This window comes from Anastrepha obliqua, chromosome 6 (assembly GCF_027943255.1).
Source record: "Anastrepha obliqua isolate idAnaObli1 chromosome 6, idAnaObli1_1.0, whole genome shotgun sequence".
Classification (NCBI taxonomy): Eukaryota; Metazoa; Arthropoda; class Insecta; order Diptera; family Tephritidae; genus Anastrepha; species Anastrepha obliqua.
In genome coordinates, this window is record NC_072897.1 from 21,079,360 (window position 1) to 21,100,521 (window position 21,162).

The 21,162-nt window shown below is 38.5% G+C and overlaps 1 protein-coding gene across 1 annotated transcript; it reads left to right on the forward strand.

Moving 5' to 3' along the window:
* Nucleotides 1-4,217: 4,217 nt before the first annotated feature.
* Nucleotides 4,218-13,397, forward strand: LOC129250214 (uncharacterized; the record flags this gene model as incomplete). Its single annotated transcript, XM_054889850.1, has 2 exons — nt 4,218-4,834; nt 13,364-13,397. Coding segments are annotated over 2 exons (651 nt in total), but the record flags the coding sequence as incomplete, so codon positions are not given.
* Nucleotides 13,398-21,162: the final 7,765 nt, after the last annotated feature.

Sequence of the window (21,162 nt, forward strand, 5' to 3'; positions counted from 1 at the left end):
TATATTTTTCAAAAAAAAAAAAAACGAAAAAAATTGTTTTTTCCACGAACACATAATTTCATTCGGATTTCACATTAAATTCTCAAATTTCGTAAGAAATTATTCACTGTTCCAAAATCCACTCCAAAAAAGAGGTTGTCTCTAAAGTCGGTTTACTGACGATAGTTTAACGTGATAACGTCATAAGAAAATACTGACTGAATGGTTGCATTTTTCAAAAGAAAATTTAAATTTTATTTGTTTGATAGATATTTTGTATGGATATAGAGAATGAGTTAACATTAACATAACATAATATACTTTAACATAACATAACACAACATAACACAACATAACATAACATAACATAACATAACATAACATAACATAACATAACATAACACAACATAACATAACATAACATAACATAACATAACATAACATAACATAACATAACATAACATAACATAACATAACATAACATAACATAACATAACATAACATAACATAACATAACATAACATAACATAACATAACATAACATAACATAACATAACATAACATAACATAACATAACATAACATAACATAACATAACATAACATAACATAACATAACATAACATAACATAACATAACATAACATAACATAACATAACATAACATAACATAACATAACATAACATAACATAAGATAACATAACATAACATAACATAACATAACATAACATAAGATAACATAACATAACATAACATAACATAACATAACATAACATAACATAACATAACATAACATAACATAACATAACATAACATAACATAACATAACATAACATAACATAACATAACATAACATAACATAACATAACATAACATAACATAACATAACATAACATAACATAACATAACATAACATAACATAACATAACAGCTTTCATTTGATATCCATATTGTACAAACACATTCTAGGGTCCACGTTTTGGTCTCTATCTCGAGACCCTAGTCACGGAGCGGATGGAAATACTCTGAACTAAAGCATTCACCAACAGCTTCCATTTGATACCCATATTGTACATACACATCCGAAGGTTACCCGGGTCCACGCTTTGACCTATATCTCGAGCCCTATCCACCAATAGGTATCCAAACTATACGGAAACCATCTTCAATACCTTCTTAGCAATGTGTGTAAGTTTGGTTTAATTCGGTGCAGACACGGCCGGTGAGCGAACACACAAAAAAAGTTGACTTTATTTTATATATAAGATTTTTTTCAGTTTGTGTCCGAAAAATCCAAATATCTTACGGAACCCTATTTTTTTCCAAAATAAAATGTAATCCATGTTACTCTTGGATAATGTAATATAGTTTTCGAATGGTGAAAGACGGTCCAGTAGTTTTTGAGCCTATTCGTTACAAACAAACAAACAAACCAAGTTTTCCTCTTTATAATATTAGTATAGATAAATATCCGATCATTTATATTAAAAAATACAATTTTTCTTTGAATATCAAAAGAACACCGTAGCAGAATGGAGTGGTGCGTGACTACCATTCGGAATTCACAGAGAGAACGTTGGTTCGAATCTCGGTGAAACATCAAAATTAAGAAAAGCATTTTTCTAATAGCGGTCGCCTCTCAGCAGCAGGCAATGGTAAAGCTCCGAGTGTATTTCTGGCATGAAAAAGCTCCTCATAAAAATATCTGCCGTTCGGAGTCGGCTTGAAACTGTAGGTCCCCCCATTTGTGGAACAACATCAAGACGCACATCACAAATAGGAGGAGGAGCTCGGCCAAACACCCAAAAAGTGTGTACGCGCCAATTATATATATGTATATACTAGCAAACCCGGCCCCCTTCGCTGGGCACACTAAAATAGAATAGATATGGTTTAGAACAGACAATATATGGTTTTCATATTATTTATTTCTTTATTCTTTATTCAAGCGCTTTGGCATAAACAATATTTTTTGTTTTTCTATTTGTTTTTGAGTAAATATAAAATATAAATTGAAAATCAGGAAAAAAGAAGATTGTTTTTAAATTTCAAATCAACGCATATGAATAAACAATCGTCTTTTTCCTGATCGTCCATGAATTTTTCGTTTCAATTTAAATGTTTTATTAAGCATTGGAGATCTTTTAACCATTATCCATTTATATTTTTCAAAAAAAAAAAACGAAAAAAATTGTTTTTTCCACGAACACATAATTTCATTCGGATTTCACATTAAATTCTCAAATTTCGTAAGAAATTATTCACTGTTCCAAAATCCACTCCAAAAACATTAACAAACAATCTTTACATGTTGCACTTACGTTTTTTTCCTTATGGCATCCAAATCAGAAAGAAATATTGACACATTGTAACTCACACTGTCAATTTGACAGTTCAGTTCCGCCCCAAGCGTTAAAACAGTAAGCGACATTATGGCTGGCTCAAAAGAACGCTGTACCCGTTGCCACTGCTCCGAATTACAACCAAACTTTACGAAACCCATTTTCAATACTTACTTAACAATGTGCATAAGTTTGGCTTAATTCGGTGCAAAGACACGGCGGGTCCACGTTTTGGCATATATTTCGAGACCCTAGTCATCAATAGGTATGAAAATTACCCCGTATTAAAGCACTTATTAACAGCTTTCATTTGATATCCATATTGTACAAACACATTCTAGGGTCCACGTTTTGGTCTCTATCTCGAGACCCCAGTCACGGAGCGGATGGAAATACTTTGAACTAAAGCATTGACCAACAGCTTCCATTTGATACCCATATTGTACACACACATCCCAAGGTTACCCGGGTTCACTTTTTGACCTATATCTCGATACCCTATCTACCAATAGGTATCCAAACTATACGGAAACCATGTTCAATACCTCCTTAACAATGTGTGTAAGTTTGGTTTAATTCGGTGCAAAGACACGGCGGGTCCACGTTTTGGCATATATTTCCAGACCCTAGTCATCAATAGGTATGAAAATTCCCCCTTATTAAAGCACTTATTAACAGCTTTCATTTGATATCCATATTGTACAAACACATTCTAGGGTCCACGTTTTGGTCTCTATCTCGAGACCCCAGTCACGGAGCGGATGGAAATACTTTGAACTAAAGCATTCACCAACAGCTTCCATTTGATACCCATATTGTACATACACATCCGAAGGTTACCCGGGTCCACGTTTTGACCTATATCTCGAGCCCTATCCACCAATAGGTATCCAAACTATACGGAAACCATCTTCAATACCTTCTTAGCAATGTGTGTAAGTTTGGTTTAATTCGGTGCAGACACGGCCGGTTAGCGAACACACACAGAAAGTTGACTTTATTTTATATATAAGATTTTTTTCAGTTTGTGTCCGAAAAATCCAAATATCTTACGGAACCCTATTTTTTCCAAAATAAAATGTAATCCATGTTACTCTTGGATAATGTAGTTTTCGAATGGTGAAAGAATTTTTAAAATCGGTCCAGCAGTTTTTGAGCCTATTCGTTACAAACAAACGAAATTATCTTCAATACCTACTTAACAATGTGTGTAAGTTTGGTTTAATTCGGTGCAAAGACACGGCGGGTCTACGTTTTGGCATATATTTCCAGACCCTAGTCATCAATAGGTATGAAAATTCCCCCTTATTAAAGCACTTATTAACAGCTTTCATTTGATACCCATATTGTACATACACATCCGAAGGTTACCCGGGTCCACGTTTTGACCTATATCTCGAGCCCTATCCACCAATAGGTATCCAAGCTATACGGAAACCATCTTCAATACCTTCTTAGCAATGTGTGTAAATTTGGTTTAATTCGGTGCAGACACGGCCGGTTAGCGAACACACACAAAAAGTTGACTTTATTTTATATATAAGATTTTTTTCAGTTTGTGTCCGAAAAATCCAAATATCTTACGGAACCCTATTTTTTTCCAAAATAAAATGTAATCCATGTTACTCTTGGATAATTTAGTTTTCGAATGGTGAAAGAATTTTTAAAATCGGTCCAGTAGTTTTTGAGCCTATTCGTTACAAACAAACAAACAAACAAACAAACAAACAAAGTTTTCCTCTTTATAATATTAGTATAGATAAATTGAAAATCAGGAAAAAAGAAGATTGTTTTTAAATTTCAAATCAACGCATATGAATAAACAATCGTCTTTTTTCCTGATCATCCATGAGTTTTTCGTTTCAATTTATATGTTTTATCTCTCTTCAGACGATCTGACAGTGGTAGCGCTGGAGGGCTGCAAGGATGAGACGCTACTCTTTGGGTCCTGCTATATGCCACATGATGGAGAAGCACCACAGACGGAACTTCGGAAGCTGGTAGAAACAGCTGCCAGAAAGAAGCACGCTCTGGTGGTGGGAACGGACGCAAACGCACATCACACGGTCTGGGGAAGTGCAGATATAAACGACCGAGGTGAGTCACTATTTACCTATATTCTTCAAAGTAGCCTAGAAATAGCTAATAGAGGTGAAGAACCAACATATGTGGGACCAACCTCGAAGAATGTACTCGATTTAACACTGTACACAAGCAGGCATGTTATGGTTCAGGAATGGGAAGTGTTGAGTACGCCCTCATTCTCTGATCACAGATACATAAGCTTTCAGGTCATATTCCGCTCAAAAAACAAACTTACATCCTTTAGAAATCCTAAGAATACGAACTGGGACTTGTATAGGGATATACTATCAAAAACACCAATGATACCCCGGAAATACAAGTCACACGTCGCACTTGAGAAAGGGGTTGAATTGTTTGCAACTACTCTCGTCAAAGCCTTTAAAAGATCCTGCCCCCCAACACGTAATAAACGCAAGGTGAAGCCTCCCTGGTGGAACAGGGAATTAGGAGCACAAAGGCGTAGAGTACATGAATTCTATAGGTTAGCAAAAGTGGCTGACAATGAGTTCTGTTGGAAGGAGTGTAAGGATCTACTAAAAGTATACAAGAAAGAGATACGTAAAGCCAAGAGAGAATCTTGGAAAGACTTCTGTAGCAGCATGGAAGACACTAACGATGTGGCTAGACTCAGGAAACTGCTATCTAAGAATCCGTCGATGCCAAGAACAATACGAAAAATTAACGGGGAGTGGGCTGACAGCTGTGAGGACTCTCTAGAAGACCTAGTCAGTACACACTTTCCAGGGTGTGCGGACATTACAGATCTCGAACCTAGAGGAGATATTGTGCACGAAATCCCGACGAACGTAATTTCAACCAACAAAATAGAATGGGCTATACAAAGTTTCGACCCATATAAATCGCCAGGACTGGATGGAATCTTCCCAGCTATGCTCCAAAAGGTAAGCCACCTTGTGGTACCATGGTTAAGAACGATATTCAGGGGATGCCTGAGGTTCAGCTACGTTCCTGTATCGTGGAGAGAAGCGAGGGTTGTGTTTATTCCAAAAGCGGGAAAAAGCAACCCTCTATACTCAAAAGAATACAGGCCCATTAGTTTGACTTCATTTCTCCTGAAAACGTTAGAGAAGATTCTAGATACATACATTAGAGACACAATTGCGCCGATTGCGGCAGATCCACTGAAACTGCACTTCACTCACTTGTACTAAACATAGAAAAGGCGTTAGAATATAAGGAGTATGCTCTAGGAGTATTTCTAGATATATCAGGGGCCTTTAACAACGTGACAAAAGATGCTATTTTAAATAGCATAGAGTCACTTAATGTGCAACCCGCGGTTTATCTATGGATAAGGCAGCTATTAGCTAGCAGAAAGATAAGAGCGGAGTGGAACGATGCGACCGTCACCAAATATGCATGCAGAGGTACTCCGCAAGGTGGGGTACTATCGCCGCTATTATGGCTACAAGTAGCAAATGAAATTCTTAAGAAACTTGACAGAGGGGCACCTAAACTAGTGGCATATGCCGATGACATAGCTATAGTAGTTACAGGAAAGTACCTGGACACCATCAGTAATGTGATGAACAACACTCTCAAAACGATACACCAATGGGCATCTCACGCAGGGCTAGGGATAAACGCGGGAAAAACGGACATGGTACTTTTTACCAGGAAGTACAAAGTTCCGGCGTGGAACCTCCCGAAGCTAGGCAACAACGAATTACTTCTCAAAGATTATGCAAGGTACCTCGGAGTAATATTGGACAGCAAATTGCTGTGGAAGCATAACGTTGAGGAGAGGGTGAAAAAGGCCAGTAATGCGTTGTACGCATGTAAAAGAATGCTGGGCGTTACTTGGGGTCTATCACCCTCCCTGATGCATTGGTGCTACACAGCAATAGTCAGACCGATATCGCTGTACGGAGCCTTAGTATGGTGGACTGCGACAAAAAAACTGACATACTTAATGCCGCTGGAAAGGATTCAACGACTCGCTGCTCTGTGCATAACAGGAGCGATGAAGACCACTCCATCAAGCGTTAAAAAAGTAAGCGATATTATGGCTGGCTCAAAAGAACGCTGTACCCGTTGCCGCTGCTCCGAATTACAACCAAACTTTACGAAACCCATTTTCAATACTTACTTAACAATGTGCATAAGTTTGGTTTAATTCGGTGCAAAGACAAGGCGGGTCCACGTTTTGGCATATATTTCGAGACCCTAGTCATCAATAGGTACGAAAATTACCCCGTATTAAAGCACTTATCAACAGCTTTCATTTGATATCCATATTGTACAAACATATTCTAGGGTCCACGTTTTGGTCTCTATCTCGAGACCCCAGTCACGGAGCGGATGGAAATACTTTGAACTAAAGCATTCACCAACAGCTTCCATTTGATACCCATATTGTACATACACGTCCGAAGGTTACCCAGGTCCACTTTTTGACCTATATCTCGAGACCCTATCTACCAATAGGTATTCAAACTATACGGAAATCATCTTCAATACCTACTTAACAATGTGTGTAAGTTTGGTTTAATTCGGTGCAAAGACACGGCGGGTCCACGTTTTGGCATATATTTCCAGACCCTAGTCATCAATAGGTATGAAAATTATCCCGTATTAAAGCACTTATCAACAGCTTTCATTTGATACCCATATTGTACATACAAAACCAAAGGTTACCCGGGTCCACGTTTTGACCTTTATCTCGAGACCCCAGTCGCGGAGCGGCATGAAAAATACTCTGTACTAAAGCATTCACCAACAGCTTCAATTTGATATCCATATTGTACATACACAACCAAAGGTTACCCGGGTCCACGTTTTGACCTATATCTCGAGACCCCAGTCACGTAGCGGCATGAAAAATACTCTGTACTAAGGCATTCATCAACAGCTTCAATTTGATATCCATATTGTACAAACACATTCTAGGGTCCACGTTTTGGTCTCTATCTCGAGACCCTAGTCACAAAGCGGCATGAAAAATACTCTGAACTAAAGCATTCACCAACAGCTTCCATTTGATACCCATATTGTACATGCACATCCGAAGGTTACCCGGGTCCACGTTTTGACCTATATCTCGAGCCCTATCCACCAATAGGTATCCAAACTATACGGAAACCATCTTCAATACCTTCTTAGCAATGTGTGTAAGTTTGGGTTAATTCGGTTCAAAGACACGGCGGGTCCACGTTTTGGCATATATTTCCAGACCCTAGTCATCAATAGGTATGAAAATTACCCCGTATTAAAGCACTTATCAACAGCTTTCATTTGATATCCATATTCTACATACACATCCGAAGGTTACCCGGGTCCACGTTTTGACCTATATCTCGAGACCAAAGTCACGGAGCGGCATGAAAAATACTCTGTACTAAAGCATTCACCAAAAGCTTCAATTTGATATCCATATTGTACAAACACATTCTAGGCTCCACGTTTTGGTCTCTATCTCGAGAATCTAGTCACGGAGCGGCATGAAAAATACTCTGAACTAAAGCATTCACCAACAGCTTCCATTTGATACCCATATTCTACATACACGTCCGAAGGTTACCCGGGTCCACGTTTTGACCTATATCTCGAGACCCTATCTACTAATAGGTATTCAAACTATACGGAAATCATCTTCAATACCTACTTAACAATGTGTGTAAGTTTGGTTTAATTCGGTGCAAAGACACGGCGGGTCCACGTTTTGGCATATATTTCGAGACCCTAGTCATCAATAGGTATGAAAATTACCCCGTATTAAAGCACTTATTAACAGCTTTCATTTGATATCCATATTGTACAAACACATTCTAGGGTCCACGTTTTGGTCTCTATCTCGAGACCCCAGTCACGGAGCGGCATGAAAAATACTCTGAACTAAAGCATTCACCAACAGCTTCCATTTGATACCCATATTGTACATACACATCCGAAGGTTACCCGGGTCCACGTTTTGACCTATATCTCGAGCCCTATCCACCAATAGGTATCCAAACTATATGGAAACCATCTTCAATACCTTCTTAGCAATTTGTGTAAGTTTGGTTTAATTCGGTGCAAAGACACGGCGGGTCCACGTTTTGGCATATATTTCCAGACCCTAGTCATCAATAGGTATGAAAATTACCCCGTATTAAAGCACTTATCAACAGCTTTCATTTGATGCTCATATTGTACATACACAACCAAAGGTTACCCGGGTCCACGTTTTGACCTATATCTCGAGACCCCAGTCACGTAGCGGCATGAAAAATACTCTGTACTAAGGCATTCATCAACAGCTTCAATTTGATATCCATATTGTACAAACACAATCTACGCTCCACGTTTTGGTCTCTATCTCGAGACCCCAGTCACGGAGCGGCATGAAAAATACTCTGAACTAAAGCATTCGCCAACAGCTTCCATTTGATACCCATATTCTACATACACGTCCGAAGGTTACCCGGGTCCACGTTTTGACCTATATCTCGAGACCCTATCTACTAATAGGTATCCAAACTATGCGGAAATCATCTTCAATACCTACTTAACAATGTGTGTAAGTTTGGTTTAATTCGGTTTAAAGACACGGCGGGTCCACGTTTTGGCATATATTTCGAGACCCTAGTCATCAATAGGTATAAAAATTACCCCGTATTAAAGCACTTATCAACAGCTTTCATTTCATATCCATATTGTACAAACACATTCTAGGGTCCACGTTTTGGTCTCTATCTCGAGACCCCAGTCACGGAGCGGATGGAAATACTTTGAACTAAAGCATTGACCAACAGCTTCCATTTGATACCCATATTGTACACACACATCCCAAGGTTACCCGGATTCACTTCTTGACCTATATCTCGATACCCTATCTACCAATAGGTATCCAAACTATACGGAAACCATGTTCAATACCTCCTTAACAATGTGTGTAAGTTTGGTTTAATTCGGTGCTCAGACACGGCGGGTCCACGTTTTGGCATATATTTCGAGACCCTAGTCATCAATAGGTATGAAAATTACCCTGTATTAAAGCACTTATCAACAGCTTTCATTTAATACCCATATTGTACATACGCAACCAAAGGTTACCCGGGTCCACGTTTTGACCTATATCTCGAGACCCCAGTCACGGAGCGGCATGAAAAATACTCTGTACTAAAGCATTCACCAACAGCTTCAAATTGATATCCATATTGTACAAACACATTCTAGGGTCCACGTTTTGATCTCTATCTCGAGACCCTAGTCACGGAGCGGCATGAAAAATACTCTGGACTAAAGCATTCACCAACAGCTTCCATTTGATACCCATATTGTACATACACATCCGAACGTTACCCGGGTCCACGTTTTGACCTATATCTCGAGCCCTGTCCACCAATAGGTATCCAAACTATACGGAAATTATCTTCAATACCTCCTTAACAATGTGTGTAAGTTTGGTTTAATTCGGTTCAAAGACACGGCGGGTCCACGTTTTGGCATATATTTCCAGACCCTAGTCATCAATAGGTATGAAAATTACCCCGTATTAAAGCACTTATCAACAGCTTTCATTTGATACCCATATTGTACATACACAACCAAAGGTTACCCGGGTCCACGTTTTGACCTATATCTCGAGACCCCAGTCACGGAGCGGCATGAAAAATACTCTGTACTAAAGCATTCACCAACAGCTTCAATTTGATATCCATATTGTAGAAACACATTCTAGGGTCCACGTTGTGGTCTCTATCTCCAGACCCTAGTCACAAAGCGGCATGAAAAATACTCTGAACTAAAGCATTCACCAACAGCTTCCATTTGATACCCATATTGTACATACACATCCGAAGGTTACCCGGGTCCACGTTTTGACCTATATCTCGAGCCCTATCCACCAATAGGTATCCAAACTATACGGAAACCATCTTGAATACCTTCTTAGCAATGTGTGTAAGTTTGGGTTAATTCGGTGCAAAGACACGGCGGGTCCACGTTTTGGCATATATTTCCAGACCCTAGTCATCAATAGGTATGAAAATTCCCCCTAATTAAAGCACTTATTAACAGCTTTCATTTGATATCCATATTGTGCAGACACATTCTAGGGTCCACGTTTTGGTCTCTATCTCGAGACCCCAGTCACGCAGCGGCATGAAAAATACTCTGAACTAAAGCATTCACCAACAGCTTCCATTTGATACCCATATTGTACATACACATCCGAAGGTTACCCGGGTCCACGTTTTGACCTATATCTCGAGCCCTATCCACCAATAGGTATCCAAACTATACGGAAACCATCTTGAATACCTTCTTAGCAATGTGTGTAAGTTTGGTATAATTCTATGCAAAGACACGGCGGGTCTACGTTTTGGCATATATTTCCAGACCCTAGTCATCAATAGGTATGAAAATTACCTTGTATTAAAGCACTTATCAACAGCTTTCATTTGATACCCATATTGTACATACACAACCAAAGGTTACCCGGGTCCACGTTTTGACCTATATCTCGAGACCCCAGTCACGGAGCGGAATGAAAAATACTCTGCACTAAGGCATTCATCAACAGCTTCAATTTGATATCCATATTGTACAAACACATTCTAGGCTCCACGTTTTGGTCTCTATCTCGAGACCCCAGTCACGGAGCGGATGGAAATACTTTGAACTAAAGCATTCACCAACAGCTTCCATTTGATACCCATATTGTACATACACATCCGAAGGTTACCCGGGTTCACTTTTTGACCTATATATCGATACCCTATCTGCCAATAGGTATCCAAACTATACGGAAACCGTCTTCAGTACCTTCTTAGCAATGTGTGTAAGTTTGGTTTAGTTCGGTGCAAAGACACGGCGGGTCCACGTTTTGGCATATATTTCCAGACCCTAGTCATCAATAGGTATGAAAATTCCCCCTTATTAAAGCACTTATTAACAGCTTTCATTTGATATCCATATTGTACAAACACATTCTAGGGTCCACGTTTTGGTCTCTGTCTCGAGACCCCAGTCAAGGAGCGGCATGAAAAATACTCTGAACTAAAGCATTCACCAACAGCTTCCATTTGATACCCATATTGTACATACACATCCGAAGGTTACCCGGGTCCACGTTTTGAGCTATATCTCGAGCCCTATCCACCAATAGGTATCCAAACTATATGGAAACCATCCTCAATACCTTCTTAGCAATGTGTGTAAGTTTGGTTTAATTCGGTGCAAAGACACGGCGGGTCCACGTTTTGGCATATATTTCCAGACCCTAGTCATCAATAGGTATGAAAATTACCCCGTATTAAAGCACTTATCAACAGCTTTCATTTGATACCAATATTGTACATACGCAACCAAAGGTTACCCGGGTCCACGTTTTTACCTATATCTCGAGACCCCAGTCACGGAGCGGCATGAAAAATACTCTGTACTAAAGCATTCACCAACAGCTTCAATTTGATATCCATATTGTACCAACATATTCAAGGCTTCACGTTTTCGTCTCTGTCTCGAGACCCTAGTCACGGAGCGGCATGAAAAATACTCTGAACTAAAGCATTCACCAACAGCTTCCATTTGATACCCATATTGTACATACACATCCGAAGGTTACCCGGGTCCACGTTTTTACCTATATCTCGAGCCCTATCCACCAATAGGTATCCAAACTATACGGAAATTATCTTCAATACCTCCTTAACAATGTGTGTAAGTTTGGTTTAATTCGGTTCAAAGACACGGCGGGTCCACGTTTTGGCATATATTTCCAGACCCTAGTCATCAATAGGTATGAAAATTACCCCGTATTAAAGCACTTATCAACAGCTTTCATTTGATACCCATATTGTACATACACAACCAAAGGTTACCCGGGTCCACGTTTTGACCTATATCTCGAGACCCCAGTCACGGAGCGGCATGAAAAATACTCTGTACTAAAGCATTCACCAACAGCTTCAATTTGATATCCATATTGTACCAACACATTCAAGGCTCCACGTTTTGGTCTCTATCTCGAGACCCTAGTCACGGAGCGGCATGAAAAATACTCTGAACTAAAGCATTCACTAACAGCTTCCATTTGATACCCATATTGTACATACACATCCGAAGGTTACCCGGGTCCACGTTTTGACCTATATCTCGAGCCCTATCCACCAATAGGTATCCAAACTATACGGAAACCATCTTCAATACCTACTTAACAATGTGTGTAAGTTTGGTTTAATTCGGTGCAAAGACACGGCGGGTCTACGTTTTGGCATATATTTCCAGACCCTAGTCATCAATAGGTATGAAAATTACCCCGTATTAAAGCACTTATTAACAGCTTTCATTTGATACCCATATTGTACATACACAACCAAAGGTTACCCGGGTCCACGTTTTGACCTATATCTCGAGACCCCAGTCACGGAGCGGCATGAAAAATACTCTGTACTAAGGCATTCATCAACAGCTTCAATTTGATATCCATATTGTACAAACACATTCTAGGGTCCACGTTGTGGTCTCTATCTCCAGACCCTAGTCACAAAGCGGCATGAAAAATACTCTGAACTAAAGCATTCACCAACAGCTTCCATTTGATACCCATATTGTACATACACATCCGAAGGTTACCCGGGTCCACGTTTTGACCTATATCTCGAGCCCTATCCACCAATAGGTATCCAAACTATACGGAAACCATCTTGAATACCTTCTTAGCAATGTGTGTAAGTTTGGTTTAATTCGGTGCAAAGACACGGCGGGTCTACGTTTTGGCATATATTTCCAGACCCTAGTCATCAATAGGTATGAAAATTACCCCGTATTAAAGCACTTATTAACAGCTTTCATTTGATACCCATATTGTACATACACAACCAAAGGTTACCCGGGTCCACGTTTTGACCTATATCTCGAGACCCCAGTCACGGAGCGGCATGAAAAATACTCTGTACTAAGGCATTCATCAACAGCTTCAATTTGATATCCATATTGTACAAACACATTCTAGGGTCCACGTTGTGGTCTCTATCTCCAGACCCTAGTCACAAAGCGGCATGAAAAATACTCTGAACTAAAGCATTCACCAACAGCTTCCATTTGATACCCATATTGTACATACACATCCGAAGGTTACCCGGGTCCACGTTTTGACCTATATCTCGAGCCCTATCCACCAATAGGTATCCAAACTATACGGGAACCATCTTCAATACCTACTTAACAATGTGTGTAAGTTTGGTTTAATTCGGTGCAAACACACGGCGGGTCCACGTTTTGGCATATATTTCCAGACCCTAGTCATCAATAGGTATGAAAATTACCCCTTATTAAAGCACTTCTTAACAGCTTTCATTTGATATCCATATTGTACAAACACATTCTAGGGTCCACGTTTTGGTCTCTATCTCGAGACCCCAGTCACGGAGCGGCATGAAAAATACTCTGAACTAAAGCATTCACCAACAGCTTCCATTTGATACCCATATTGTACATACACATCCGAAGGTTACCCGGGTCCACGTTTTGACCTATTTCTAGAGCCCTATCCACCAATAGGTATCCAAACTATCCGGAAACCATCCTCAATACCTTCTTAGCAATGTGTGTAAGTTTGGTTTAATTCGGTGCATAGACACGGCGGGTCCACGTTTTGGCATATATTTCCAGACCCTAGTCATCAATAGGTATAAAAATTACCCCGTATTAAAGCACTTATCAACAGCTTTCATTTGATACCCATATTCTACATACACATCCGAAGGTTACCCGGGTCCACGTTTTGACCTATATCTCGAGACCCCAGTCACGGAGCGGCATGAAAAATACTCTGTACTAAAGCATTCACCAAAAGCTTCAATTTGATATCCATATTGTACAAACACATTCTAGGCTCCACGTTTTGGTCTCTATCTCGAGACCCTAGTCACGGAGCGGCATGAAAAATACTCTGAACTAAAGCATTCACCAACAGCTTCCATTTGATACCCATATTCTACATACACGTCCGAAGGTTACCCGGGTCCACGTTTTGACCTATATCTCGAGACCCCAGTCACGTAGCGGCATGAAAAATACTCTGTAGTAAGGCACTCATCAACAGCTTCAATTTGATATCCATATTGTACAAACACATTCTAGGCTCCACGTTTTGGTCTCTATCTCGAGACCCTAGTCACGGAGCGGCATGAAAAATACTCTGAACTAAAGCATTCACCAACAGCTTCCATTTGATACCCATATTCTACATACACGTCCGAAGGTTACCCGGGTCCACGTTTTGACCTATATCTCGAGACCCTATCTACCAATAGGTATCCAAACTATACGGAAATCATCTTCAATACCTACTTAACAATGTGTGTAAGTTTGGTTTAATTCGGTGCAAAGACACGGCGGGTCCACGTTTTGGCATATATTTCGAGACCCTAGTCATCAATAGGTATAAAAATTACCCCGTATTAAAGCACTTATCAACAGCTTTCATTTGATATCCATATTGTACAAACACATTCTAGGGTCCACGTTTTAGTCTCTATCTCGAGACCCTAGTCACGGAGCGGCATGAAAAATACTCTGAACTAAAGCAATCACCAACAGCTTCCATTTGATACCCATATTGTACATACACATCTGAAGGTTACCCGGGTCACCGTTTTGACCTATATCTCGAGCCCTATCCACCAATAGGTATCCAAACTATACGGAAATTATCTTCAATACCTACTTAACAATGTGTGTAAGTTTGGTTTAATTCGGTGCAAAGACACGGCGGGTCCACGTTTTGGCATATATTTCCAGACCCTAGTCATCAATAGGTATGAAAATTACCCCGTATTAAAGCACTTATCAACAGCTTTCATTTGATACCCATATTCTACATACACATCCGAAGGTTACCCGGGTCCACGTTTTGACCTATATCTCGAGACCCCAGTCACGGAGCGGCATGAAAAATACTCTGTACTAAAGCATTCACCAAAAGCTTCAATTTGATATCCATATTGTACAAACACATTCTAGGGTCCACGTTTTGGTCTCTATCTCGGGACCCTAGTCACGGAGCGGCATGAAAAATACTCTGAACTAAAGCATTCACCAACAGCTTCCATTTGATTTCCATATTGTACATGCACATCCGAAGGTTACCCGGGTCCACGTTTTGACCTATATCTCGAGCCCTATCCACCAATAGTTATCCAAACTATACGGAAACCATCTTCAATACCTTCTTAGCAATGTGTGTAAGCTTGGTTTAATTCGGTGCAGACACGGCCGGTTATCGAACACACACAAAAAGTTGACTTTATTTTATATATAAGATTTTTTTCAGTTTGTGTCCGAAAAATCCAAATATCTTACGGAACCCTATTTTTTTCCAAAATAAAATGTAATCCATGTTACTCTTGGATAATGTAGTTTTCGAATAGTGGAAGAATTTTTAAAATCGGTCCAGTAGTTTTTGAGCCTATTCGTTACAAACAAACAAACAAAGTTTTCCTCTTTATAATATTAGTATAGATAAATTGAAAATCAGGAAAACAGAAGATTGTTTTTAAATTTCAAATCAACGCATATGAATAAACAATCGTCTTTTTTCCTGATCATCCATGAATTTTTCGTTGTTTTATTACTTTACGAAACCCATTTTCAATACTTACTTAACAATGTGCATAAGTTTGGTTTAATTCGGTGCAAAGACACGGCGGGTCCACGTTTTGGCATATATTTCGAGACCCTAGTCATCAATAGGTATGAAAATTACCCCGTATTAAAGCACTTATTAACAGCTTTCATTTGATATCCATATTGTACAAACACATTCTAGGGTCCACGTTTTGGTCTCTATCTCGAGACCCCAGTCACGGAGCGGATGGAAATACTTTGAACTAAAGCATTGACCAACAGCTTCCATTTGATACCCATATTGTACACACACATCCGAAGGTTACCCGGGTCCACGTCTTGACCTATATCTCGAGCCCTATCCACCAATAGGTATCCAAACTATACGGAAACCATCTTCAATACCTTCTTAGCAATGTGTGTAAGTTTGGTTTAATTCGGTGCAAAGACACGGCGGGGCCACGTTTTGGCATATATTTCCAGACCCTAGTCATCAATAGGTATGAAAATTACCCCGTATTAAAGCACTTATCAACAGCTTTCATTTGATACCCATATTGTACATACAAAACCAAAGGTTACCCGGGTCCACGTTTTGACCTATATCTCGAGCCCTATCCACCAATAGTTATCCAAACTATACGGAAACCATCTTCAGTACCTTCTTAGCAATGTGTGTAAGCTTGGTTTAATTCGGTGCAGACACGGCCGGTTAGCGAACACACACAAAAAGTTGACTTTATTTTATATATAAGATTTTTTTCAGTTTGTGTCCGAAAAATCCAAATATCTTACGGAACCCTATTTTTTCCAAAATAAAATGTAATCCATGTTACTCTTGGATAATGTAGTTTTCGAATGGTGAAAGAACTTTTAAAATCGGTCAGGCAGTTTTTGAGCCTATTCGTTACAAACAAACAAACAAACAAACAAAGTTTTCCTCTTTATAATAATTCTTCTTTATGATACACAACCAAAGGTTACCCGGGTCCACGTTTTGACCTATATCTCGAGACCCCAGCCACGTAGCGGCATGAAAAATACTGTGTACTAAGGCATTCACCAACAGCTTCCATTTGATATCCATATTGTACAAACACATTCTAGGCCCCACGTTTTGGTTTCTATCTCGAGACCCTAGTCACGGAGCGGCATGAAAAATACTCTGAACTAAAGCATTCACCAACAGCTTCCATTTGATACCCATATTGTACATACACGTCCGAAGGTTACCCAGGTCCACTTTTTGACCTATATCTCGAGACCCTATCTACCAATAGGTATTCAAACTATACGGAAATTATCTTCAATACCTACTTAACAATGGGTGTAAGTTTGGTTTAATTCGGTGCAAAGACACGGCGGGGCCACGTTTTGGCATATATTTCCAGACCCTAGTCATCAATAGGTATGAAAATTACCCCGTATTAAAGCACTTATCAACAGCTTTCATTTGATACCCATATTGTACATACACAACCAAAGGTTACCCGGGTCCACGTTTTGACCTATATCTCGAGACCCTAGTCACGGAGCGGCATGAAAAATACTCTGTACTAAGGCATTCACCAACAGCTTCAATTTGATATCCATATTGTACAAACACATTCTAGGGTCCACGTTTTGGTCTCTATCTCGAGACTCTAGTCACGGAGCGGCATGAAATATACTCTGAACTAAAGCATTCACCAACAGCTTCCATTTGATACCCATATTGTACATACACGTCCGAAGGTTACCCGGGTCCACGTTTTGACCTATATCTCGAGACCCTATCTACCAATAGGTATTCAAACTATACGGAAATCATCTTCAATACCTACTTAACAATGTGTGTAAGTTTGGTTTAATTCGGTGCAAAGACACGGCGGGTCCACGTTTTGGCATATATTTCGAGACCCTAGTCATCAATAGGTATGAAAATTTCCCCGTATTAAAGCACTTATTAACAGCTTTCATTTAATATCCATATTGTGCAGACACATTCTAGGGTCCACGTTTTGGTTTCTATCTCGAGACCCTAGTCACGGAGCGGCATGAAAAATACTCTGAACTAAAGCATTCACCAACAGCTTCCATTTGATACCCATATTGTACATACACGTCCGAAGGTTACCCAGGTCCACTTTTTGACCTATATCTCGAGACCCTATCTACCAATAGGTATTCAAACTATACGGAAATTATCTTCAATACCTACTTAACAATGGGTGTAAGTTTGGTTTAATTCGGTGCAAAGACACGGCGGGGCCACGTTTTGGCATATATTTCCAGACCCTAGTCATCAATAGGTATGAAAATTACCCCGTATTAAAGCACTTATCAACAGCTTTCATTTGATACCCATATTGTACATACACAACCAAAGGTTACCCGGGTCCACGTTTTGACCTATATCTCGAGACCCTAGTCACGGAGCGGCATGAAAAATACTCTGTACTAAGGCATTCACCAACAGCTTCAATTTGATATCCATATTGTACAAACACATTCTAGGGTCCACGTTTTGGTCTCTATCTCGAGACCCTAGTCACGGAGCGGCATGAAATATACTCTGAACTAAAGCATTCACCAACAGCTTCCATTTGATACCCATATTGTACATACACATCCGAAGGTTACCCGGGTCCACGTTTTGACCTATATCTCGAGCCCTATCCACCAATAGGTATCCAAACTATACGGAAACCATCTTGAATACCTTCTTAGCAATGTGTGTAAGTTTGGTTTAATTCTATGCAAAGACACGGCGGGTCTACGTTTTGGCATATATTTCCAGACCCTAGTCATCAATAGGTATGAAAATTACCTTGTATTAAAGCACTTATCAACAGCTTTCATTTGATACCCATATTGTACATACACAACCAAAGGTTACCCGGGTCCACGTTTTGACCTATATCTCGAGACCCCAGTCACGGAGCGGAATGAAAAATACTCTGCACTAAGGCATTCACCAACAGCTTCAATTTGATACCCATATTGTACATGCACATCCGAAGGTTACCCGGGTCCACGTTTTGACCTATATCTCGAGCCCTATCCACCAATAGTTATCCAAACTATACGGAAACCATCTTCAATACCTTCTTAGCAATGTGTGTAAGTTTGGTTTAATTCGGTGCAGACACGGCCGGTTAGCGAACACACACAAAAAGTTGACTTTATTTTATATATAAGATTTTTTTCAGTTTGTGTCCGAAAAATCCAAATATCTTACGGAACCCTATTTTTTTCCAAAATAAAATGTAATCCATGTTACTCTTGGATAATGTAGTTTTCGAATGGTGAAAGAATTTTTAAGATCGGTCCAGTAGGTTTTGAGCCTATTCGTTACAAACAAACAAACAAACAAAGTTTTCCTCTTTATAATATTAGTATAGATAAATTGAAAATCAGGAAAAAAGAAGATTGTTTTTAAATTTCAAATCAACGCATATGAATGCATAATTTCATTCGGATTTCACATTAAATTCTCAAATTTCGTAAGAAATTATTCACTGTTCCAAAATCCACTCCAAAAAAATTCACAAACAATTTTTACATGTTGCACTTACGTTTTTTCCTTATGGCATCCAAATCAGAAAGAAATATTGACACATTGTAACTAACACTGTCAATTTGACAGTTCAGTTCCGCCCCAAGCGTTAAAAAAGTAAGCGACATTATGGCTGGCTCAAAAGAACGCTGTACCCGTTGCCACTGCTCCGAATTACAACCAAACTTTACGAAACCCATTTTCAATACTTACTTAACAATGTGCATAAGTTTGGTTTAATTCGGTGCAAAGACACGGCGGGTCCACGTTTTGGCATATATTTCGAGACCCTAGTCACCAATAGGTATGAAAATTACCCCGTATTAAAGCACTTATAAACAGCTTTCATTTGATACCCTTATTGTACACTAGCAAACCCGGCCCCCTTCGCTGGGCACACTAAAATAGAATAGATATGGTTTAGAACAGAAAATATATGGTTTTCATATTATTTATTTCTTTATTCTTTATTCAAGCGCTTTGGCATAAACAATATTTTTTGTTTTTCTATTTGTTTTTGAGTAAATATAAAATATAAATTGAAAATCAGGAAAAAAGAAGATTGTTTTTAAATTTCAAATCAATGCATATGAATAAACAATCGTCTTTTTCCTGATCGTCCATGAATTTTTCGTTTCAATTTATATGTTTTATTAAGCATTGGAGCTTTTTTAACCATTATCCATTTATATTTTTCAAAAAAAAAAAAAACGAAAAAAATTGTTTTTTCCACGAACACATAATTTCATTCGGATTTCACATTAAATTCTCAAATTTCGTAAGAAATTATTCACTGTTCCAAAATCCACTCCAAAAAAGAGGTTGTCTCTAAAGTCGGTTTACTGACGATAGTTTAACGTGATAACGTCATAAGAAAATACTGACTGAATGGTTGCATTTTTCAAAAGAAAATTTAAATTTTATTTGTTTGATAGATATTTTGTATGGATATAGAGAATGAGTTAACATTAACATAACATAATATACTTTAACATAACATAACACAACATAACACAACATAACATAACATAACATAACATAACATAACATAACATAACATAACATAACATAACACAACATAACATAACATAACATAACATAACATAACATAACATAACATAACATAACATAACATAACATAACATAACATAACATAACATAACATAACATAACATAACATAACATAACATAACATAACATAACATAACATAACATAACATAACATAACATAACATAACATAACATAACATAACATAACATAACATAACATAACATAACATAACATAACATAACATAACATAACATAACATAACATAACATAACATAACATAACATAACATAACATAACATAACATAACATAACATAACATAACATAACATAACATAAGATAACATAACATAACATAACATAACATAACATAACATAAGATAACATAACATAACATAACATAACATAACATAACATAACATAACATAACATAACATAACATAACATAACATAACATAACATAACATAACATAACATAACATAACATAACATAACATAACATAACATAACATAACATAACATAACATAACATAACATAACATAACATAACATAACATAACATAACATAACATAACATAACATAACAGCTTTCATTTGA